The sequence below is a fragment of the Anopheles maculipalpis genome, chromosome 2RL, assembly GCF_943734695.1.
Source record: "Anopheles maculipalpis chromosome 2RL, idAnoMacuDA_375_x, whole genome shotgun sequence".
Classification (NCBI taxonomy): domain Eukaryota; kingdom Metazoa; phylum Arthropoda; class Insecta; order Diptera; family Culicidae; genus Anopheles; species Anopheles maculipalpis.
The window spans coordinates 51,153,625-51,177,776 of record NC_064871.1 but is presented as its reverse complement, the minus strand read 5'-3'; the positions used below and the strand labels follow the sequence as shown (position 1 = coordinate 51,177,776).

At 44.6% G+C, this 24,152-nt stretch overlaps 1 protein-coding gene across 14 annotated transcripts in view; it reads right to left on the bottom strand.

The window, feature by feature from the left end:
* Positions 1-5,546: 5,546 nt before the first annotated feature.
* LOC126556551 (basement membrane-specific heparan sulfate proteoglycan core protein) overlaps positions 5,547-24,152 on the bottom strand; it is a 206,664-nt gene continuing 188,058 nt past the window's right edge. For 11 of the 14 annotated variants that reach the window (XM_050211840.1, XM_050211845.1, XM_050211836.1 and 8 more), the window contains 27 exons: positions 23,837-23,970; positions 23,654-23,747; positions 22,824-23,204; positions 22,332-22,738; positions 21,978-22,262; positions 20,955-21,919; positions 20,766-20,883; positions 19,620-20,687; positions 19,283-19,543; positions 19,036-19,207; positions 18,466-18,621; positions 18,003-18,136; positions 17,154-17,929; positions 16,831-17,093; positions 16,438-16,618; positions 15,387-16,366; positions 15,152-15,270; positions 14,862-15,033; positions 11,852-12,091; positions 9,833-9,987; positions 9,474-9,755; positions 8,475-9,397; positions 8,246-8,406; positions 7,922-8,172; positions 7,151-7,850; positions 6,928-7,078; positions 5,549-5,612 (listed from right to left, as the gene is read on the bottom strand). In XM_050211840.1, the coding sequence (XP_050067797.1) occupies positions 5,579-5,612; positions 6,928-7,078; positions 7,151-7,850; positions 7,922-8,172; positions 8,246-8,406; positions 8,475-9,397; positions 9,474-9,755; positions 9,833-9,987; positions 11,852-12,091; positions 14,862-15,033; positions 15,152-15,270; positions 15,387-16,366; positions 16,438-16,618; positions 16,831-17,093; positions 17,154-17,929; positions 18,003-18,136; positions 18,466-18,621; positions 19,036-19,207; positions 19,283-19,543; positions 19,620-20,687; positions 20,766-20,883; positions 20,955-21,919; positions 21,978-22,262; positions 22,332-22,738; positions 22,824-23,204; positions 23,654-23,747; positions 23,837-23,970 (9,563 nt within the window). In that variant the 3' untranslated portion in view covers positions 5,549-5,578. Of the gene's footprint in view, positions 5,613-6,927; positions 7,079-7,150; positions 7,851-7,921; positions 8,173-8,245; positions 8,407-8,474; positions 9,398-9,473; positions 9,756-9,832; positions 9,988-11,851; positions 12,092-14,861; positions 15,034-15,151; positions 15,271-15,386; positions 16,367-16,437; positions 16,619-16,830; positions 17,094-17,153; positions 17,930-18,002; positions 18,137-18,465; positions 18,622-19,035; positions 19,208-19,282; positions 19,544-19,619; positions 20,688-20,765; positions 20,884-20,954; positions 21,920-21,977; positions 22,263-22,331; positions 22,739-22,823; positions 23,205-23,653; positions 23,748-23,836; positions 23,971-24,152 lie in introns of all 14 variants that reach the window. The other 3 variants (XM_050211849.1, XM_050211833.1, XM_050211842.1) reach the window with 3 other exon arrangements.

The window sequence follows — 24,152 nt, the reverse complement described above, 5'->3', positions numbered from 1 at the left end:
GGTCATTGGCGAAAGAGGTCCTCAATCGCTCTACTCATCTTATTGTGCACGCTCCTGCACAGCTCGCTGGAAAAAAGAGGTAGCTCCGCTTGGAGCGATTTCACGATGCGAAATGCTCTGAGGAGCGAATTTAAACTCCGTACGAGGCGCTGTTTGATCGACGATCAGATGACGAAGTTTTAATGACGTAGCTTTTAATCTGCGTTCAAGTAATGCACATTAAGCCAAGAACAAGAATTATGTAAAAACAGAGAAGGAAATGCTTAACAAAACTTTATGACTGGTACGTCTATGCGCATTTAAACGTGCTACGAAAGTTTCTTCTTCTTCTTTGCGAGGATATATCCTGGTTCGGTATCAGAGTCCAGCTTCCTGGGCCCTCCGGTACTATTCCGTGATTGTGAAATACGATCCTCTTAAAGCTTTCAGGACCGGCAACTTATGGCCATATTTCCTATTCTACGAAAGTTGTATAAAGCAAACATTTTTTCTGACAATGTGGAACAAGTACTGATATGTTCTCTGTGCATTGTTTTTGAAATGACAAATTGAATGAATTTGAAAATCGCTCCTTCGCACAGCCCTATCGACAAAATCTGCCTATTAAGATGTTATTATGGCAAATTTGTATTGACCAAAACCCTTAATAGTGTTTATTACGGAAAATTGGGCTCCTAAGTGCGCATTGTAAAATCCCTCCTTCGCTAGGCGCTCCACCCGAAGCTATCTCCAATGCATCGCACACTTTAGGGAGCGAGAGCAGTGCGTTCCGCTCAGTCAAAAGAGCTTATTGACCTAACACTAGTTACAATATTTATGGTTTACTGCTTATGATGGCCGATTTTTCCTGCAGAAAAAAGGGTTAAAAATATTTACGAAGCTTGTACGCAACCGCAACCGCCAGCAGGACTTAGGAAGCACTCCGTTCCGTCGTATTCGTCCCGCTGGTTTCGCTTCCGAGTGATGCAGTATCTGCACTGCCGCCACCCTTCGAGATTTCCCACAGTACGTTCGCCACTCGCTCCTGGTACTGCAGCATATTCTCGTCCTCGAACACGGTTGCCATCTGTTCGAATGTTTCGCGTAGAAAATCGTCCCGCTTCTGGCGTGTTCGCAGCATCCTATCTATCTCGCGCTTTATTCGCTGACGGAGCCGATTTTTCGTTTTCTCGATCGTGACGCGAATGTCTTCCTTATTTTGACGTCGCCTTCGATTTAATTCGGCATTTCGCATTCTGCGTGCTGCCTGCTGTTCGGGCGTTTCGTTCTGGCGCTTGATACGCTGCTGCAGCGTATGTTTGGCGCGTACCAGCTGCTTCACGGAGATGTTCTTGATCGATTCCTCGGGCACGGTAGGTGAGTGTTTCAGCTTGGACAACGATATTTCGCTGGACGTACTGGTCGTTGGGGTAGTGGGTGGTGCTTGCGATGATTCCTTGCTAAAAACGTCCGGTTTTTCTTCCTTCGCCATTCGTGGGTTGTGCACTTGCTGCAGGGGATGAGCTGGTGCAGGGGAAGGTTGGGATGGTTGCTGCTGTGGATGCGGGTGCTGCTGATGCGGCGGCTGATGCGATTGTTGTTGCGGATGCGGATGTTGCTGCTGTTGCGGATGTTGCGAGTGTTGCTGTTGCGGATGTTGCGAAGGGTGCTGCTGCTGGTGGTGTTGTTGTTGCTGTTGCTGTGGCTGATGCTTGGTGTTGTGGCCTTTGGACTTGTGGGTGCTCCGGGACGTACCATTCGGGAACATGGTACCGGACAGCGACAAATGGTTCATGTACAAGGCATTCTTATCGTAATTCATGTGCGGTGGATACCCGTGATGATGATACAGATTAAACTCCTCTATGCTGAACGGTGGTGGAAACTCAATCGGTGTTGGATGCTCCTGTATGTCCACTTGCAGATAGCTATACGGGGGCTCCATCACAAGAACCGAGCGATATGAATAAAACTTTTCACTTTGTTGTAGAACCACCTGATCCTATCGCATAATCGCACTTGAAGTACTGAATGCGGGTACGCTACTTGCTTTCGCTTTCAATTTAAATTGGTTATTTTGAGAAAAAGGAAAACAATTTCCAACTATATCAATGTTATTATTGTTGCCAAGTATTGCCTTTGACATCTTCACGTCTAGCTTGGGTCGGAGCTCAACAAAGTTAGAGCGTTGTGCAGAACCCTACAAAGTTGTGCCAAAGTCTGTTGTGGCCAAGGTTTATATGAATGTAAATTACGGTGTACCTTTCTCGCAACCGCATGTATTTGATGCCCTATTGACAAAATCTTTGTTAATCCGCCAACTAAGGCAATATTATTTATTTGTATTGAAAACCCCTTAGCAGGTTATTAAGGCAATTTTGTCTATAGGGGGTACAATAATTATTCCAAATAATTCTACGTTCAAATTTCCCCCTTTCAAATGTCCTTTTAATAAATGCTGCTTTGAATGGGTCATACGACTCTTTTTTACACATTGATCCGGAGCTAGGCTCGTTCCTGTAAGAATCGGGTTAGATCCGTGAGTGCAACGAGTTTGTATCGACCAATAGACAGCTCATATAGCGACATACTTGTACACAGCTTAGTGCCCAGTGCTTTTTATTTTGGCTGAAATCATATCGGTGAGAGCAGTGAGAGCAAAACCTGTAAAAGTAAGATCAAGAAAGTGATGTAGGCGGTGGTGTAGGCGTCAAGACCGGAGTTCAAACCTCATTCGGACAATCTCCCCGTAGTGAGGACTGACTATATAACTACGAGGTATCGACAGTTTAGTAAGCCATTCGATGGCCGGAGCGACCTTAGAAGGTCGTTAAGCCACGAAGAAGATGAATATAATGCAAAAAACCGCATCGAAATCGGTTGAGAAATGAAGCAGTGAGCGAAAATAAAGTACGTGCGCGAAATGTATACATATGTTATATGTATATTTTTCTTTCCTTTTGTCAGGATCGTTCCTTTCGTCAGCTTCTTTCCTTTTGTCAGGATCATTGCTTTAGCCAGGTTCTTTCCTATCGGCACGAAAGTATCGGAACGAAAGTATCAAAACGGACCAAAAGTATCGGAACGGAACAAAAAAGGTGCAGAGAAACGAAAGTATTCGCAGGGAACGATTTTTATGAGCGAATCGGAACGGAACGGTCAGCAAAAGGAATGGAACTTGTTTGGTAGGTTCGAACCGGAACGACCAACACTAATCCAAACCTACGACTCGCACTCCACGGGTCTACCCGAACTCGCTGGAATTGGGAATACTTCAAGACTCGCCCATCACTACTTTGAATGATTGTGAGGCGGTCGCCGTGACGTTAACGGTGCTGGACTTCACACAGTAGTACTGATTATCGAAACCCGTCCCGACCCAGGCTTGGAAATTTTTAGATTTGCTGAAAATATCATGTATTTGGATAGTCAGTCCTTAACTACGGGAGAACGGTCCGAATGGGATTTGAACCCCGGTCCCGCCGTGTGAAATCCGGCACTGTTGTCTTCTCACTACCGGGAAAGGATATCCAACACCGCGTTACTAACATCAAGCGATTAGAAGATCGTCTAGGACAATTATGAAATGTTACAGGGCTAGAAATATGTCAGATACTGGTAGAAAGAATGCTAAAACCCTTGTAACCAGAACATTCGCCATGGCGGACGCAAACATGCATGTAACCTTTTTTTTGTATTTTTTTCGTTTTGTTTTTCATTTTTTACCGTAGAGGACGCGATAAAATTGTTGGAATAGATAGCAAGTTGGCTCAGAAATTCTCGATAGGACACAGCTGGCAAACGTTGGGTGAAGTAAACGTCATCTCGGAGGTCACCCCCTTCGTAGGTGTACAAAAACACGGAATGCCCTGAAAATCATTGCCATCCAGGATGAGATAGGTCTCGTCGTCTATCACCAACGTCTCGTTGCGTTTCACCAGGAAAATCATGTTTATCATCTTAACCATCCGCAGGGGCCGCAACTTCCGCTTCCTGAAATTATCTGCGTGTTTTAATTTGTTTTGCAAAAATCGGACTTTTTGCACTCTTTTGTCCATGTCGGTCATTTGGCGACCAATTTTCATTTATTTTTTTGTGAATGGTTAGTAGGAAGGTGTATTTAAATGTAGGTGAAGAAATAACTATAATCACCTACGCCAAGAATATCGCTTACAAAGTTATGCAATGGTCTGATTTTAAGGTGTCCGGTTTTCCGTTTGGCTTGTGAGTGAGAGAGCAATTCTTGGAATGTTTGAATTTACGGTCAGCTTACCATCCCAGACACCAGGTGGCGTTAAACGCTGGATTTTCTTTCCGTTGGATTCTCGACTCGGATAACTCGTTTGGTTTACAGGGAGTTTGAGAGCTAGTTGGAATTCATTCGTCCCTATATTTTCTTTCCTTATGGACAGCATTTGTTTTGCTTGCTTTTGATTGCAAGAGAAGTCTAACCGTCGCAAAGTCGTGGCGTCGTTTTACATTGACTATTCATTTTATTGTCATAATTGATACGAAAGTAAACGAGTGACAAATTATAGCATAGTTATCTGTGTCCCTTTGTTCACTCACAATCGGGACGCTGTATTGTTTGCTGTGGTGTAGTTGTTTAGTTGCTATATGGTGGTCATAGTTTGATTCTATCACTCCTCCTTTCTTCCTCGCTTTCTCACTTATCAAGCGTACTTAGTATTTAAAATTGAAGACCATCATAATGGGCAGTAGTTGAAATGAATATACCCATCCTTGTGGGAAATTAAACAATTAAACACAAACCAAAAGCTTTGCAGGATTAGAATATGGCGAGTAACAAAACTTTGAGATTGAGATATTCAATGAAATCTATACGTGCACGTGGCGTCACATGCCCCTTAAGCTTACGATAAGGGTGATTCTTCTAAACGAAAATGAACACAATTTTATTATTGTTATTTTTTTTTTGTGCAGAACTGTTGCTCAATTTTGGCTTCTTCCGAAACTGGAAGAAAGTTTTGTGCATTGTGTTTGGTCGTTACAGTGTTACGATTCTTGAAAGTAATTTTAAAAACAACATATTAGAGCAAAATAATATCGTATGTGACACGTTAGCTGGCAGTGCAAAAAAATATTTTAGTACACGAGTGCGGATTTTTCTGCCCGTGCACGTACGTGTAACCGCAGTATGTGAAAATGTGCACAGAGTTCAAAATTTTGCTTCCGACAAACATGCGGCTCGCTTGTTTAAAATCCGTTCGCCGGTCAAGTCAACAACTTTCTTTTTCGTTACTATTTGTTTTGTTTCACTTTTTTTTACATAAATACTACATTTATTTGGCACATTCGTTGTTCGTTACTGTACGCGTTTTTATCGTTTTTCTCTTCTTCGTGCATGTTTATGCGTTTCTACCGTTTCCTTTTAGTATGCTTTGTTTTATATGTTATTTCTATCTTGTCTCGACTGCGTTCTCCATAAAGCATTGTAGATTATTTTGTCACTCGGCACAGCGCGCACATCCAAGAGTGAACAGTTTGGGGCCACTTATTTTCCTTTCTTGTGTGGAAGAAACATCGTTTCATCGTAGGATCGATAGAAGCTCCTTCTTGCTCGGGGAAGAAATGAGTTTTATACAACGGGCGGTTCCGTTCCTAGGTTGGGTCTGCAAATTGGAATGCAAGGATGGTAGAGTTGATTATAGTAGTCAAGAGAAGCTTTCCTTTTATCAATTTGGTGTTATACCTATAGAGTTTGTGTTTTGATTTTAGTATATATTAGGGCTATAAATTAGACTAGTTTTTACATGAGGGTTTTTTTTCTATTTCCGATATGTAGTGGTCGTATATCGTTAGTGCATTATATACATTCGTTGGCTATTTGACTGTAGTGGGGAAGAGTATGTGTATAGAAAATTTGAAAGAAAAGAAGGGTGTTGGATTTTTTTAATGAATCGATACAAATGGCTAACCTAACATCTCGCATTGATGGCAGAAATAGCAAGGCATTGATACATGACTGTTCAAAATAGTTTAGTTTTTAACAATATTATTAATTTGAACTGAATGACAAATGCGGGTAAATCTTTATGAAATTTGAAAATGAGATCAAAAACGTGGTAACACAAAATTAAATCAAGATGTTAATAACAACACATTGAAAAAATGATATTGTATGGCATATGCAAAAATTCACGATTGTTTATGTACACCTTTAACATGTACATTCGCCGTAACTCTCTGGTCCTTCAGTCTACCGTAGTTGTGCATTTACGAGCCCGTGCACCTCGCTCGCGATAACGTGTGATTAAAATATGATTAGCTGATATCAACTGTTCTGTATGAATATCGTTTTTTGTTTGCTTATAAAAAAGAAAACAATCGCAACAGGACAAATAGAACAGCAACGATGATCAATCAAACATGTCCCACACAGGGACGTGAAGGTAATGTACAAACGGTTGCTCTTTTCTGTGTGCTGGTGATGAATTCGTTACGCATTAGAACTAGCTAGCACTAAAACAGAAACTGCAGCCCTTCCTGAGCTTAGGATCTCTTAGGCGTTTCATAAGATATGGTTTGGCGTCACGTTATGAGCTAATAAGAATATCGTAAGTTGTAATGTAAGAAAGCTAATCCAGCACACTAATGGTGCCACGTGTCGGGCACCATTGTACGGCCGGGGATAGATAATGTGCACTGGCGGAGGTTCCTCAATTTTGTCAAACTCATACGGACCGAGCGAATCGCCCAGATCATCGAAATCGGTGTAAAGAAGAGAGGACGGTATCCAAGATGGACTGGTTGTTATTTAAGTATACGTTTGTTAATAGTTACCACACATCCATTCGACAGCGTTTATGAAGAAAATGTATTTTTTGTTAGACAAATGTTTTATATGTGAACAGAAATAAGCTAATATTGATTTTACAGCCAAGTGATAAACCTAACAGTATACTGAAACAAAGAAGCAATACTCACTCGTCACACACATCTACATTTACGGTGCGAATGGCAAAGTCACGCAGTTCAATCGACTTGCTCTCTTCGATGTTCTCCACACTAAATACGCATCCGTTGAAGCTCTCGTTGTACCGATTTCCGGTGATACGTTCAATGTCCGGTACACCACCTTTAAAGTAATATTTCGATCAACATTGTGCATAGGAAGTAGGATTCATTTTCCCATAACTTCAGTACTTACCGACATAGATGCTGCCGGGGATTTCCATCGTCTGCTTGCCGGTAGGACGCGTCTCACCGTGCACCGTCATCGAGTCAACCTGGAGATGGAACTGGTTGCGCTCGCGGCGTATCAGTGCCACGTGCCGTTCGTTATCGACGACATACACATCGCTGTTGCGTACGTTCGATTCCTGTCCATCCATGCGGATGGTTAACTCGACGAAGCCATTTTGAATTGCGAGAGCAATGTAATCATTGCCAAGGAACTCCTCATCGTTGCGCTGTCCGTACCATATTAGCAATCCATTCGGTTCGTTGGCGCTGAACATGATCGCGAGTTCAGTCGTGACTTGGTTTTCGTTGTTCTTGAAAGCTTTTGGATTTATCTCGATAAACCCATTTCCGCTGAAACGTGATGCAACGAGCGTATTGTACTGAACCTCGCAGCGCAATCCAAGATAGCCCGCCAGACAGGTGCATGTATAGTTTTGACCACCCTGATGCGTTTGGCAGAGGGCACCATTCTCGCAGGGCCGCTGATCGAGACAGATGTCGGTGATGATTTCGCAATCATAACCACCACGTCCCGGGCGACACGTGACCGGACTTTCATCGTCCGAAGGATCAGGTTGTGGTGCTCCTGCGTGTCCGCAGTGGTACACGTTGGCCGAGTCTCGAATATCTTCAATCATGTTCAGTTTGTTGCCAGATGTTTCGAGCTGATTAGGGGATAATGTCAGTCAGGTCAGTTGATTGGCAGACCGTAGGAATGATTGCATCAAAAACTTACCTCCGCTATGCAGCCCTCAAAGCCTCGTCGTACACCAATTTCTTGACTAAGCAGCAGCCGCTTGTCGTAACCACCGGCGTACACCTTCGTCTTTAGCGCGATTGGTGTGTTGCGATTGGACATTTCATTGTTGACAGGCTCATCATCTACTTGCAGATAACCGATGCCGGCCTTGCTACGTCCTGCCGACACCGTATGCCACTGGGCGATCTGAACCGGCACAGTCGAACGTACGATGAGTGGTTTCGTTTCTATGGACGAATGATCGAGGATAGAAATGTTAAATGTGATATTTGTTTCGAAATGCATAAGCTTCTAACGTACTTCCGGCCACACTATAGCGCAGCTCGACGAACCCGAAGTTAAGAATCACTGCCATAAAATCACCATACGATTGTTCGTGTTCTGCCGCATAGAATATAATACCATTATCCAGCGAGTCTGGCTTGAAACGGAAGCGGATGCTACGCTTCGATTGGAATTTGCTACAAAACAACCAAACATAATGAGTGCGGAATTCGATTTTCAACCGCTTGCAAAATGTTCTACTTACTCGTATGCTGCGTAACTACCATCCTTAAAAGCGAGCGTTGCATCCGTGTAGTGCTCGGTGTACTGACAGCGATCGCCGGTCTTGTGTATTGGGCAGTAGCATTCCGTTCCACTGTCCGTTTCCTCGCAGCGTCCCACACCGCATGTGTCTTCGCTACATCCGTCACCCTCATGCTGACAGTTCTTACCTGTATATCCGTCCCGGCAGAGACAGCTGTAGCCGTGGGCCGTTTGTGCTTCCAGACAAGTTCCCGAGTTCTTGCACGGATCTTCAGCGCAGGGTTCGCACGTTGTTATACCGATCGTTTCCAGTGCATCTTCGTATAGCTGCACCTCCTTCTCGTTCAACTTGAGCCGACTAATGCATCCAACAAAGCCTTCCTTATACTCCACGGCGGACGCCGGTACCTGATCGAACTGTGGCACACCGCCAATGAACAAATGGTCGTCCAGGTTGAGTCCGTAGAATTTAAGCTTCTCCGGGAAGTTGACCGGCGTTTGATCGTCCACAAGCAGGAAACCATTGTTGCGTACGCGATTCACCTTCACCGTGTGCCATTTGCCCATGTGTACAGGTTTCTCCGGCTGCAAAACTACCTGCTGCCCATCGAAGTTGAAGCGGAACTGTGGATAGCCGTTGCGGAGCGACAGTGCAATGTAGTCCTGGTTAGGGCGACGCTGCGAAGCGTACAGGATGAGACCGTTCATCTTTTCCGGTTTGAACGAAATCTCGAAATAGAACTTGGAGTACACATTGTCGAAGGACTTGAACTCCATGTAGCTACGAGGTGACTGTGGGAAGAATGGAATCACGTTGTTGACTACCAGCGTGATGACGACGTTCACCGATTGACCACCGTGTTTGGCCGAGCAGATGTACTTTCCGGCATCCGAAGCTTGGACATTCGTCAGCGTTAGAACAGGCTGTGTATTGAATAAAGACAGAACATGCAGTTAGTTTGCTGCAATTACGAAACCACTTACCGACAGCTTTACGTACTCCGCGTGTATCTCGGTCGGATGGTAGATCTCCGTCTACGCGGGACCACTGGTAGGATGTTGGTTGCAACTCAGTGTTGCACTGTAATCTCACCGTACTGCCACGTTCGACAAATTCTAACCGTGACGTACTACGCGGTGGTACGTCTGGGATCGTATTTTCCTCTACCTCCAGCTGGAAGTCAGTAATGTACCGTAAACCATCGTCGGTGTAACAGATGCAGGTGTACGAGCCGGAATCATCTTCTCGGGCATTTTGAATGTAGAGACGGTTTCCTTCTTGCTGTTTGGGTTCCAAGAATGTTTGTATTTGTGTTGTAGTTGAAGGACTAAAATTTCAACGGTGGGCGTGATACTTACACGAATGTTGTACGGCAGGGATGTTCCGTCAGACTTCTCCCAGCGGATTGGTACACCCGTACCATCGGAAGAGCTACAATCGACTACCAACGATTCACCGGGCCGTACCATCGAATACGAAGGTTCGAGCTGCAGATAGGGCAGTGACTCTGGAGCTGTTCCGGAGCAAAAGTGGGACAAAACAAGTAAAACATTTATGATTGCGCTCATCGTGTGATTGAAGGTGCTACAAAATTTTAGGCAAAGCACCCTCGACTGTGACAACTGATGTTACTAGGCTGTTCGATACATATTGGTTTTATAACATTCACTACTATTGGTTTGTTGCATTTTCTGGAATGATTTAGCTGCATTTGTCTTTGGTACGAATCCGAATCCTTTTGCACTACCACCTGTTATAGATCTATCAGCTTAGATTAGATTTGTAAGGTACATCATCTCAGCTATATATTATTAGCACACCGTTCCCACCTGTTAGTACCACAACCTCGCTATTAAGTTAATGATTTATAGGAATAACACTAGGTTACAATGAAATCCATTAGCACGAACAGACACAAGCTACTGATCAGGGTTAGCAGTTAGCACAGATTTACAATTATGGTTATTTAGTTGAAGCAAGCTCAGACAATATTTCTTCCATTTTATTCAGTCCGAGAAGTTTTCTTACTCATGGGATTTTTCTAAAAGGTATTTAGAGTCGTCGAGAGGCAGTCTTGGTGATACTGATTAATACCGGTCTTGGTAAGAGTATATTATATACACAGCGGACGCGAATTTCTTTAGACAAACAAAATGAAAAGGTATAAGTCGCATAAAAAATTAAAAGCAAAATGAAAATTAAGCAATACAATAGAAAAGTTTAATAGAAAATCAGAACAAAAAACAAACTCAAACTAGCCGATAGCTGGAAGATTATCCTGAAAGGATAATGAACAAATGATAAGCAATGTTGCACAGATAACAGACACGTGAATAGTTCTGTTAAGTTAAACAGTCGCACAAACACGTAAGCACACAGCAAATAACAGTAGGACACACGCAGCAAAAGCACAGTTTGTAAAGTAAAATATACCTTCTTCCTAACAGTACACTTCCGTACCGTGAAACGCACACAGGAAGTTTACACAGTAAGCACACAGAACACAGAAAAATTTAATTGTTCTACATACCATCGTATATCGGATCGTTTTATACGTGCCATTTTGGGGGACGAGTTAGGAAAAGTTATTCACAAGTGTTTTTGTTTTTCGTTTCCTGGCGATATTGCACAGGCACGTTGATTTTGACGATACGAAATAAATGCTTTGTCAGAAATGGAGAATCTTTTGTTACGTTTGATTTGTTTTTGCAGCATTTGTGAAAAAATAGCAAACCTCAGATGCTAAAAACAACTTACAAAAAATGGGAAAGCAAAGACTTATTTTGAATACATCTTCTCGCTATCGCACGAACTGTGACGGTATGTGGGTGATTAGTAGACGATGCTAAATTTCAAGAATTTTTTTTTTTGAAGTTGCTAAAATTAATTTCTCAATCAGCTTTAGGCAGACATCGAACGAGACGTTAAGACAATGGGAATAAAATAGCTATAACACTTATGGATTCTACTTCGGTGAACACAGATACAAGTGGAACACAAATGGATGTTTAGCATAAGAAATGACGCAGATACTCCACTGAACTGCTCAATGCTTGCGAGGTACTTCGATTGGGAACATCCTATTGGTAAACCGAACCAGCAACGATCATACCGATACGTAGACGATCAATTTAGAATTTGGAATTTCGAACATGTGACACTGGAGCGAGTAGCAGAGTAACTGTCACGAGCTGAATCGACGATCTTCTCTTTTTTTTTTTTTTCATTAGAGAGAATCCTCTAGTGACATTGACAAAGAGACTGACTAACTACGGCGTCTACTACCATTTGCTATAATTGCACGGACATATGTGAACTAATAAGGGACACACAGACAGACAGAGAAGGAGAAATAAGAAGTCATATGCATAACAAACCGAACTGGTACGTTGGCAGGCGGTTCGGACGGTCGACCTTGACATCCGCAACCGCGAACGCAGCATCCTTAATGGTAGGCCTGTTGACACCGCCGACTCGTCTCCATCGGGCGTTGCGCTTTCGACCGCGTTGCATTCGCGGCCTGTCAACCCTGATGCAGCAGATAACGAGCTCTAGACAGTATTTGGGCACGGCGGGACAAGGTTCTAACGTAGGTTTCTGCACATCGGTTGGACGCCCTGCGCCACCCACCGATGGGAATAGATTCACAACAACGACAAAAAAAAAAGATGGAAATGGAAATTGGTTCGCAACGATTTGCGCACCAATTGGCACCAGTTGAGGTTTGGCTTTGATTGAGTATTTGTGTTGATCGTTTGGCGCACTATGTTTCTACTACTAATTGCGTTTAAGAAGCGAATTTGCCACACACACAGAAAATATTGAAACGGCACAGGTTAAAATTTGGAATTTTGATCGCGTTTGCTTTGTGAATTAGTAATCAAACACGCGGATCGAATCAAAAACATCCGAAGCATTGGCGATGGCAGTGTTCTAAACAGGTGCTACGAGTGCTTTCTTATGGATGCGTATAACTTCCCAAGAAATCGCTCAGGATCGCATGGAATTCGATAAACTTAAACAACCAATAGAAAAAGGGATGAGATGAAGTGCGTTCGATCGTCGGTTGGGTGCGAATGCGTCTGTGTTTGTACGTGTGTGCATGGGTTCTATTGACTGAAGGTGCATGTTGGATTGCATATGGGGCACAGATGCCATTAGTGCATGTTACGCATTTTACCGGGTAGTTATGTTGTCACAGTTTTACACGTGCACGTCGTATGATGTTGAGATGTAACAGTGGCAAAACACATAGCTCTACACACAAACAATCTCACACACAAAAACACACACTAACATGGGCAGGCACATGTAGATAAACTGCCATGGAAATCGTTTGTTCGTCTTGTGCGTATTTCAGTAATGATCACGATCAGCACAACGGTGAGCAAGCGCAGGTAGAACAAGGCGACAACAAGGTGGTGCTAGTGACAACACTACAAAATGAGCTGCGTATGTACGCTTTTGTGCTATTCGTCGAATTATGTTGCTAAGGCAAAGGTGTTGTAGCTCGTGTAACATGAGATGAAAGTGAACAAATGAACAGGATGCATGAATTTGGCAAATAACACACACACACACACTGACGTCAACGACAGGTCTAAATTGGCAAGTGAGTCGCCTTGAGGGAACAGGACTAGTGGATGATTCTATGGCAGATAGCTAATTGAGTGCTTTTGGGTTTTTTTTTCCCACTAGATATTCTAGGGAAAATCCTCTTAGCGAATGGTGCTGCAGTTTTGGTGTAAGCAAATGACAAGAGAGATTGGAGATGATTTTACATTAGTACATTGGTTGTTGTTATTTTATTGTCCCATTTTGTGTTTTCATATCTCTACTACTTCTGTTACCTTATCCGTTTGATTCTCACGCTACAACTGTCAGAAAATCCCTGCGTCTCAAACGGGGCTGTTAGTCATTCATAACATAATGGATATAGGCGCATGTTTCAACAAGTACATTTGTCAGTATGTATGCTTTTGCTGGTGTATATCGGGGACGGGCATGTGTGATTGTGAATGGGTGCATGACAGGATAAAGAGCACGGATGCGGGATGCAGTACTCGTTGTTGCTAGTGACAATGTTCTATATTAGACCATATAGTAGATACAGTGTGCCAGAGCAAAGATCCACACCATCTACTTACGGATCTTTGACTGTCACAATCGAACACTAGTTAACGCACTACTGTTGAAATAATGGGCTGCGTGCACTCAAAAGAGTGCGCTGATTGCTGATTGAACATGCGGTGGCTAAATGATACATACTACTGTTAATCACCTCTAACATTTACTAACAACTGCTAAGTACAACCGCACGTGTGTGTGTGTCGGCCGGCACTTGTGTTTACGTGTTTGAAAAGATGTCTACTTATCGCTGGTGTGTTTAGTGTGCCCTGTTTGGGAAGTTTTTGTAGTATTGTGTTAAAATTTTGCTTTGTGTGCTATACATTGGCTGATGGCAGTATTTCGTTTGTTTGTTGGTGTTTGATCTCTTCTTAATATCTTATAGCATTATTCTATCATTCGTTCCGCAAACCAAAGCAGAAATATCTGAAAGTTTTATGATTCCACTGTTTTACACTGTACGTTGTATCACTAAGAATGGCAGTTAGAGAGTTATTCGATTAATTTTGCTTTCCACCTTTCATCGTTTGTCTCCGATGTACTCTATTAGCTTCTAAGCATCTAAATACCTAGCGTATGCCCGTGGTGTGCCATTGGTAGCGTACTTGTGCCGATTTAGATCAACTTCATCATCAACTCAGTACTCAAGGTATTGAAACATAAGAATTGTCGTACAGTAGATGGGACATGGTTATGTCTATGTACATTCACTGGGAATAAGAAATTGCAACCTAGAACAAACGTGATCGTGGTCGAGCAGTTTGCGTTAAATATCAACAATTTTTCTATAACATTCAGCTCAACAAAAAAAAAAAAAATCTAGTTTTCTAAAATAATGTTCTACTTCTTCTGCATTCTTGATTCCTGAAAACGAAGCATCACTCCACTGTATCTACTACTACTTTTGTGGTGCTACAGTTTGCTACTTCTTCAGAGCAGGAGAGCGCCGAAGGAACAAAAAAGTACAGAAAAGCACATAATAAAAAAAGCAAAAGTTTTTCGTCAAATCCGTTTTACCTCTTGACGAAACCCTAAAACCATATTTTTTTTTTTTTACTCTTTACAACTCTTCGGAGGATGCGAAACGGTTGGCCATGTTTAGTTACTTTAACCATTTACTCGAAGAACACTTTGCCTTTGTTTGGGTTTAATTTTGCTTAAAGCCCCCACCACCATCGAATTCTATAGCTTGTTCAGGCCACGTATTGGTTCGGTTTTTCCATAGAGCTGATTGCATTTCGCGTTAACGCTGCTACTTACCACCGATAGTTAGCACGATGGAATCGTTTACAACAGTGCCGTCCGGGTAGGTCATACTGCACTCGTATGTACCGGCATCATTACGGGCCAGGTTTTTGAGATGCATCACTTTGCCGTTCCTTGAAATGTACGTACTTGCCGGCAGACTTTGCCCTCTACGATGCCAGTTATACTGTGTGTGGATGCAAAGTTCGCAAAGATTAAGCCATTAGTGTTATGAACATGCTTTAACTGGTATGACACACGTAACAATGGTTTATATTTCACAAAATAACCATAAAACCACTTACCCTAACATTGACGTACGGTGCACCAGGCGGTAGCTTACATTCCAGCTGTATTGAAGAACCTTGCGCCACGTTGATGTTGCGGTTGCCCGAATGGGAAGGATCGTGCACGAGCGCTGTTTCTAGTAATGTTAACGATTGATTAGGTGCATATGCATAGCTTGAAGAATTGTCAGACTATTCCAATATCCAAATGTAGATTAACGTAATATATTAAGAGAATAAAAAGTATGCTTACTGTTAACGATCACTTCCGCAGCCTTCGTAATGGTTCCGTGCCTATGCGTTACGTTGCACAGGTACCGACCGGCGTCCTCCGGTGCGATACTCGAGAATCGCAAATAATTTCCATGCACATCCACCGTAGGTGGCAGTGGTCGTTCATCCTCACCGTGCCAGCGGATATTAACCTGACCTTCGACACCCGTTATATTACAGTAGATATCAACCATGTCGCCCGGACGCACCGTCATTGGCATCGATGGGCTAAACGTTATCTTTGGCATGGAGACTACTTCGACCATAATGCGCACCACCGTCACTGGTTGCTGATTCGGCATTGGGTACGCTATACAGTCGTACATACCTTCCGCATCGTAGCCCGTATTTTCAATCGTCAGATTGCCTCCCCTAACGGTGGAACCGTACGGCAATGGACGTCCATCACTGCGGCGCCATTCCGTTCGTGCACTTTTCAACTCCTCCTGACACAACAGTGTGGATTCTTCGCCGTACACTGCCTTATACGTGTGCACGAATGGGGTTTGTGGGTTTGGTCGGGGATTTGGCCGTGGAGTGGGACGATCGTAATCGTCATAGCTACCAACGTCACCACGTTTCATGTCAACTTGCAGTGTCAGGTACTGGGAGTCCTCACCGGCCGCATTCTTAGCGGTACACTCGTACGTTCCAGCGTCATTTAGCTCGGCTCGGTGTAGGTGAAGCGTTACCTCGCGTAAGCCTTCCGTCTGCTGGCCAAAGTGCGAACGCATGGCACCGCGTGGTGGCGTCAGCATGACCATGGGTGCCGGTTTGCCCGTCGCAGAACAGTGGATGGTAAAGTCATCGTTCTCGGTTACCTTGTGGTACTCATTTGGCTCCAGTCTAATAATTGGTGGCTGCAATACTTCGATCGTTGTTGCAATCACGGCCGTACCGGCTACGTTCTCCGCACGGCACTCGTACTCGCCCGCATCGTCCAGTGTGGCTTCCCGTAGACTGTAGGTGAACATTCAGTGGATGATCGTTTTTTGCTCCGGAAATTTTGGTGGTTAGTTCACGGTACTTACGTTATAACACCTTCTGCGTCGTTGGTGAAGCGAGATGATAGTGGCATACGATCTTTGCGGACCCAAGTGATCGTTGGGTACGGCACGCCAGCGGAAGCGCGACAGCTAAGACGCACCGATTCGCCAACCTTAATCGTTTGCGGTTCGCTCGGATAGATTTCTAGCGTAGGTCTTTCTCGACCTGAAAGAAAGGATGAACAAAAACAGGACTTAAAGAATGTTTCGCTGATCGCATGGAATTAGTTTCGGAGAGCAAGTTATTGTTACCCGTTATTGCCTCGAGTGCTTGCAATGAAAATAATCATTGTAAATAAAATATCTTATTCGCTTTTTAACTATCTTTTTTTCACCTTCTTGCTGAATCCATTTATGATGTTTTTTTGGAAAACTTACGATCAATTTCTACGACGGTGTACGATCGGTCCATGCCCTCCTCATTGTTGGCGACGCAGATGTACACGCCACCGTTGCTCGGTTGAGCGTTGAAGATACGCAGCACGTTGCCACTCTGCTGGACGTTGCTTTCGAACGGTTTGCCACTCAATGTCCATTTGATGGTAGGGAAAGGAGTGCCAGTTGCTTCGCAAGAAAGCGAAAAGTCAGCCCCTTGCAAAACGACGTAGTTCTTGTTCAAAGGATTCACCCGCGGAGCAACCCTGCATTGGAAGGAAAGTTAGCTTCTAACCTTAAGGTGGAGACGGGCAAACTTTACATACTTGTTCGATTCTGGGCGCACGTTATTATCGGTAATCAAGACATCGACGGTTGAAGTTTTGACGCGCCCGTTCGGGAAGTATGCGGTACAGCTGTACCGTCCTGTGTTCTCCTGCGATGCATGCTCGATGATAAGTATCTCGTTGTTAACTTCCACATTGTAGGGCAGCTGAGGTTCTCCCAGCTTTGTCCAGATGACGTGTGCGGTCGGTGAGCAACGGCAGACGAGTCGGATCTTTTCACCCGGCTGTCCATCGAAGCTGTTGGGTGTAATTTCAATGCGTTCGACTTCTTGGGAATCCGGTGGAGGAACCGTGGGTCCAACGGTGGGACGTACATAAACCGTCAATATTTCATCAACGTCGCCGACATTGTTACTGGCACGGCAACGGTATGTTCCAGCATCGTGCAGTCGCAGTGAGTTGAAACGGAGCAGGCCACCTTCGTTGACGACGTTGTACGGTAGCGGTTGATCGGCACGTTCCCATGTGATGGTGGGAGTGGGATAGCCGGTGGCAGAACAGCGTACTTCTGCTGATGAATATTCGTCCTGATCGATGAATGGCGGCGAAACTTCGATCGTCGGTCTGACCGGTTCTAGCTTACTGACGTTGATCGTGATCTGCGAGTAAACCACCTCGGCTCCACTGCCTGCCTTACAAACGTACGAACCACCGTCGGTGATTTGAATGTTCGTGATCACAAGCGTACCACGGTCTATGTACGCTCTCTCCGGCAAGCGTCCATTCATTCTGGTCCATTGTACGTCGATCGGGTTCTACAAAAGAATAAGCAGAATTGGCACATGGTTGGTGATGACCTAACAACGCATGTTACATTGTGACTTTTACCTTCGTAATGACGTGGTATGCTTTACAGTTCGCACGGAAGTCCTCACCAACCTCGACGATCTTAATGGAAGGTACGCTAACGCTTATTTCGATTACCGGATTCCTTGGTGGCACAGTCGGACGAGTGTCGATTTCTTCACAGTCGAAGCATATGCAGAATGGTACAGAAGAGAAGTCGTATCAATTGTGGTCGCAGTGGACAGTTGATAAACTTTTGTATTGCTACTGGTAGTAACAGTGTGACTACTAGCGCTGGGGTTAGTCACTAAAATAATTTAACAAATCGTTGCCATTGATCCATGATCAAGAAGCAAGTATAATTTGACTATTTTGTTTGTGAGTACGATGGATCGTTAGTTGAAGCGCCGTTAATAAATTATTACGGAAGAAGCGTTTAACAGAGCTCATGATTAACGCAATAACTGCTCAAAACAGAGAGAATTCTATAAATGAAAAACAAAACCTTCATTCGATCGCTTGCTTTTGTACATTACGCCAACCTCCAAGCCGTCAACATCACACTTGTGGACATAATTGTAGCGACCGTTGTTAAGCGTGTGTACGAAGGCATCTTTTGTGCATTCAACTTTTGTTGGAGCTCTACTGTTAGCCGGTTTCACTGAGTGATGTTGAGATGATTCCATGCGATTAAGTGTGTTACAGGTGAGAGATAGATGTAAGCATAATTAGGATAGTACATAACGTGACTATTAAAATGAGAAATTGCCAACCTCATAAATTTACCTTACGGTCATGCAAATATCCGTGCAGTGTGTATAGTGCATATAGTGTGTGTATTTTATTGCATGTAGTACTTGAACTTTAAGTGATTAATAAAAGGCAAATGATATGTTTAATGCAAACCGCTGCTTTCTATCTGTGCGTTAAAGACAAAAGTGACGAAAGTGTGCAAATTTGTAAATGTATCCCGATGTTAGACAATGCACAGAGTACCGAGGAAAACAAAATTACCACGGAAGGGATACCAGTTCATTTAATCACCGTGACCAAGGGTACGCATTTTACTACTTACGGTTATCACAATAATCGCCAGTGAAGCCCTCCCTACAGCTGCACACTACGACTCCCCGGTTGCTCATCTGGCACGATTCGGCAGTTTCATGGCTGCATGGGCATGGTTTGCAAGCGCCTAGGAGACCGGCTGAACGATCGTAAATGTCACGGTAGTGCAGGTCCTCACATTGCTGGAAAAAGGGAAACAAAAATGTGTTACAGCCTCTGGCGTGTACTTTAGCATTTATCCACGTAAGCATTCCTACCTCACAGCTGGTTCCACGATAACCCTTAGGACAGCGGCACATTTCGACTTCTTCGGCAGGTTCGGCCGTTCGTGTGGGAATAGCCGTTCCGAGTGCAATATCACTCAGCTTCGATACCCTTGTAGATTCCTTAGTGGTTGCACGAATCAAGATATTCTTCAGATCGGATAACACCGTCAACAGATCGCTTCGGGATGCCGGATACGAGGATCGGCGATTCGTCACCGTCCATCCTCGTTCAAGCAGCGGTACGGTGAATGTCTGAAATAATTGCCCAGTAGTATTATTATGCTTCCCTCGCTGTCTTTCCTATCCACTTTCCAACACCGATACTTACACCATCGTCGTAATAGTCGCGAGACCATGTCAATTTCATACCATTCGTACCGATCAGAATAATGTCCTGATCAGGCAGCGGACGTCCTCCATCGACGTGTTGCGTGAGGGTGAGATTAGCACCGTACGATAGTACTTGATTACCAAGCACTAAATGCGGTAGGCTCCAGTAGTAAGTTTCACGATCACGGAACGTGTAACTGATCTCGTTAATGCTCGGGTTGATGTTAAAGTTGTTGCTCACCAGCACCGTACCTTCACGATCGGCTAACGTAATCGTGTTGTCAAACGCATCCACAATCACTGGCAACTCTTCGCGGTACAAGTTCGAACTGCCGCACGATTTCGTTACGCCCGAACAGAAACATTCCAAACATCCAGTTTCGTGGCGCACGCTCAGACCGAACGAACCTTCGCGGCATTGATCGCAGCGGCGTCCCTCGACGAGCTGCTTGCACTCGCAGCCCCGCTGGCAGCTGCCGGTGAAACCACGCACATCACACTCCCGACAATCGAAGGTTTGATCGGGCCTGCTGAGCGTACAGTCGTACGGTGTGCCGATGGTTGCATTGCCCGTATACGGCGGTCGGCACAGTTCGCAGTTGTTGCCGTAGGTGTTATCGCGGCAGTTCATGCAGACACCGGTCTGAGCGTCGCACTCTTCCGAATGTCCATTGCAAGAGCAGGGCTCGCACAGTCCGAGATAGATGCCCTGGTCGCCCTTGTAATAGCCGGGAGCACAATCCTCACACGATAAACCGATGTGACCGGTAGGACACTGGCACTGCTCGACTGGCCAGGCACGGACACCCGTTCCGTACGGTGTGTCTCTAGCAATGTCTAAGCTAACATGTGAAAGGGCTGCCTCGTTCGAAATCGTATTGTACGTTGCCTTGATGAAAATATCACTAACGTTCGCTAGTGCCATCAGCAGATACTCGCGGTTTACGGTGTTGCCGTCTTCATAGTTTTGCCATTCATCCTCTACAATCGCAACGGAATGCGTGCTTGAACCGTATGGTGAGATGGGATTGTTCGTTCGATAGTGATGCAGCTTAATTTTGTTACCCTGTACGTAGAAGACAAGTGTAAGAAATTAAACTAATGCCGATAATGATAGGATACAACAATCTGAATGGTGTCTTACACTGTGCAGAACGACGTCCGGGGAATTGTTGCGTGAAATACCACCAGAGGAGTGAGGAGTATAGCGCAGGGTGTAATTCAGATAACCACCAAATGAGGTAAGCTTATTGCCTAAGAACCTGAAAGAGGAGGATTTTAAGAAGGTGAAATGACACATGGCTGAATATTTGATCTGTTGCACAATACGTACTGGGTCGGAAGCCTCCAGTAGAAGGTATTCTCACTGGGACCAAAGTTACGGTACACGATCTCCCGGTTGAAAATTGGTAGGGCTTGTGCTACGACCGAAGGATTGATGTAGTCCGAGATTAGCGAGAAACCTGATCGACCATCAGCAAACGACGCTTGGATGGTGTCACGGGTCCAGGTAGTACTGCTGCACTGATTCACAACACCCATGCAGAAACATTCGACACAACCCTTATCATGCATGTAGAAATGTTGGTTGGCACAACGATCGCAGTACACTCCTTCAATGCCCGGCTTGCAATAACATCGTCCATCGGAACCGACACGTTCCGTTCCCAGGGAGTTGCAGTTGGAGGCGGGGCGTGGGAAACATCCTTCACCAAGCGCATTACCGACGTAGCCTGTATCACATTCCATACACCGTTCGCCTGTATATCCACGGTCACACTGGCATACCACATTGCCTCTGCTATCCAGGTAGCAGGAGCGGGCCCTTGACTTTTCACCAGCCACCGGGCATGGGCACGGTGTACAGGGAATGCCTCGGTTTGGATCACCATAATACCCAGGGCGACACTCTTCCGCTCTTGGAACACAGCGTCCTAACCACGGTCCACTGCTTTGCCGCACATAACCATGCTCGCAGCTCTCACACGAAAGGCCACGATAGCCAGGCGGGCAACGGCACTCTTCAACCAGCGAAGCAGAGCCGAGTCCGCGGTCGTCATGTGCTGCCGAGTCCATCATCACATTGACCAGCTCAATGTTGCGCTCAATGCCCTCTACATACTGCATGCGTATCAGAATACTTTCGATATTGGCTAGCACCATCATGATATCTTCCCGGGTTGCTTGCGTGCGATCTGTGCGCACCCAGTTGCTGGGTAGTAGGCTAACGGACACGTGGTTTTTAATGTCTGGATAGATTGAGCCACTGTGCCAGTACGTCAAGGTCATACCATTGCCCTGAAAAACAAACTTACTATAGAGACTTGTCGAAATAGAATCATTTAATCGCAAGTACCGTAATAATAACATCTGGAGCATTCACTGGACGACCGGTACCATCGTACTCGACATCATATCGAATGGAACCACCGTACGATTTGAGCTGATTGCCTTTATATTCTTCTGGGAGGGAGTAATATGGTACCCGACGGCCAGGCACAAGATTAGTCAAGCGTAGTTGTACACCGTGCCGTTGAGCGGTCAGGTTATGGTTTTCGAACTCTCCGACAATCAAATCCCTAAGACCACTCCACGGGCCTTCGACTCCGACGATCGTCAACGATGAGACTGGAGGTTTCAGCTGTCAAGTTAAGATGTAACATATAATTTTAAAAATAAGTAATACCTGCTGTCAGCTACGGTTACTTACAGCGTAAGTGTACAGATCGGCGCTGTTGCAGGTGGTCGAGACACCAAAGCAGAAACAGTTGATGCAGTCGGACGGATTGCGTGCCTTGCTGTTGAATGTGCCCTGCTGGCAAACAGGACCACTACCGGTTACGATGACAATCGTGTCGGGTGACACAAAGTGGGTTCCCATCGTGTTAATGATTTCGCACGAGTACGCACCGGAGTCGATCGGTTGCATATCCTCGCAAATCAATCGACCTAAACCTTGATCACTGCGCGATTTGCACTTTTGCGGAACATGTCCCCAGTTTAGACGCCACACGATCAGTGGCACCGGAATTCCGGTAGCGCGGCACGTAATGTTCAAGATTCCACCAGCAGGGATAGTTAACGATGGCGGTGGTGGCTGAATTACCGATGGAGCCACTAGCGTCAAAAGGACAAACCAATAAGCAGGCATTTTAAAAAATGCTGTTTAAATCGCAATGTTAATAACGTTACTGTTACTTACTGCAGCCAACTTCGTCCGATTTGTCCTGACAGTCTGGGTGCGTATCGCACTGGAATGACTTCGGAATGCATTGACCCGATCGGCACTGGAACTCGTCGTAACGGCACGGTGCGTCTGGGGGCAGTGTGGCGCAGTTTTCTTCGTCCGAACCGTCACCGCAATCCTGTTCACCATCGCACAGCCATGTCTTGAGCACGCACTTGCTGTTACGGCATTTAAACTGGTTCGGTTCGCACTGTTGGTATCGACTGCAACCCGTCTCATCGGAACCATCCGTACAGTCGCGATTACCATCGCAAATCTGTGTCTTTAGAATACAGTCACCGTTCATGCAGGTGGCTTCATTCACTGCACACGCTGTCGGTGGACGTTGGTAGTTGTCTGGTGATGTATCGAAAATAGTACAAATGGTATGAAGACGTTAAAGAAAGAATTGACAGTACAATCCACGTTTGATGTGTATCCTTTTTGTCTGATGAGGTGTACATTTTGTAATATACGAATGTTTGTACTAACCACGTTCCAATACATCACGAATACAGTCGTGATAAGGAAGCATGAAATAAAATGGTATTCATTTAGATACGTAATATGGAGCTATGAGTCTTGCAAGCTTTACCTGTTCCATAAAATGTAAACCCTATATGAGGCACTGTTCCATACTTTAAGGCACTGTTCCAAAGCTTCATGTACTTTACATTCCAAGCTGAAGCAGCGTTGTTGGAAGGTTCGACATGAAGTTTAATTCCCGCAAAGATTTGACAAGTTCGTTTGCACAGTTCGTATTTTATTCGAAATGGAAAGAATACACTATTGTTACTGTTACTTACATCGTTCAACCGTAAGGTGAACCGTTTTGCTGCTTCCAGGAGTTGATTTCGAATAACCGACAGCCTCACAAACGTATTCGCCGTTGTGATCGATCTAAAGTGTGGTAGACAAAAGTTAATCATGAGCAAGAGATGCAAATTCAGGTCTTCCTACAATATGACTGCGACTAAATGATAACTAACCCGAATGTTCGGTATTTCCAGACGACCGTTCATGTCTCGTGTGCCGGGTGGTAAGGGTTGCCCATTTCCACGCACCCACCTAACCTTGGCGTGCATTGGGCCTTCATCGCGACATTGGAACACGACCTCATTGCCTGTAATATTGTCAAAAGTTGTATTAGCGATTGTGCAATAGACATTTTATTTCTACCCGATGGAAGTGCATTATCTATGATATTTTTTGATAATAATGTTTCCAAATATTTGTAAACCAGTTTAATATAAAAATATTTACAATGTGATCTGATTTATTTTATGGAATGATAATTTTGATTTG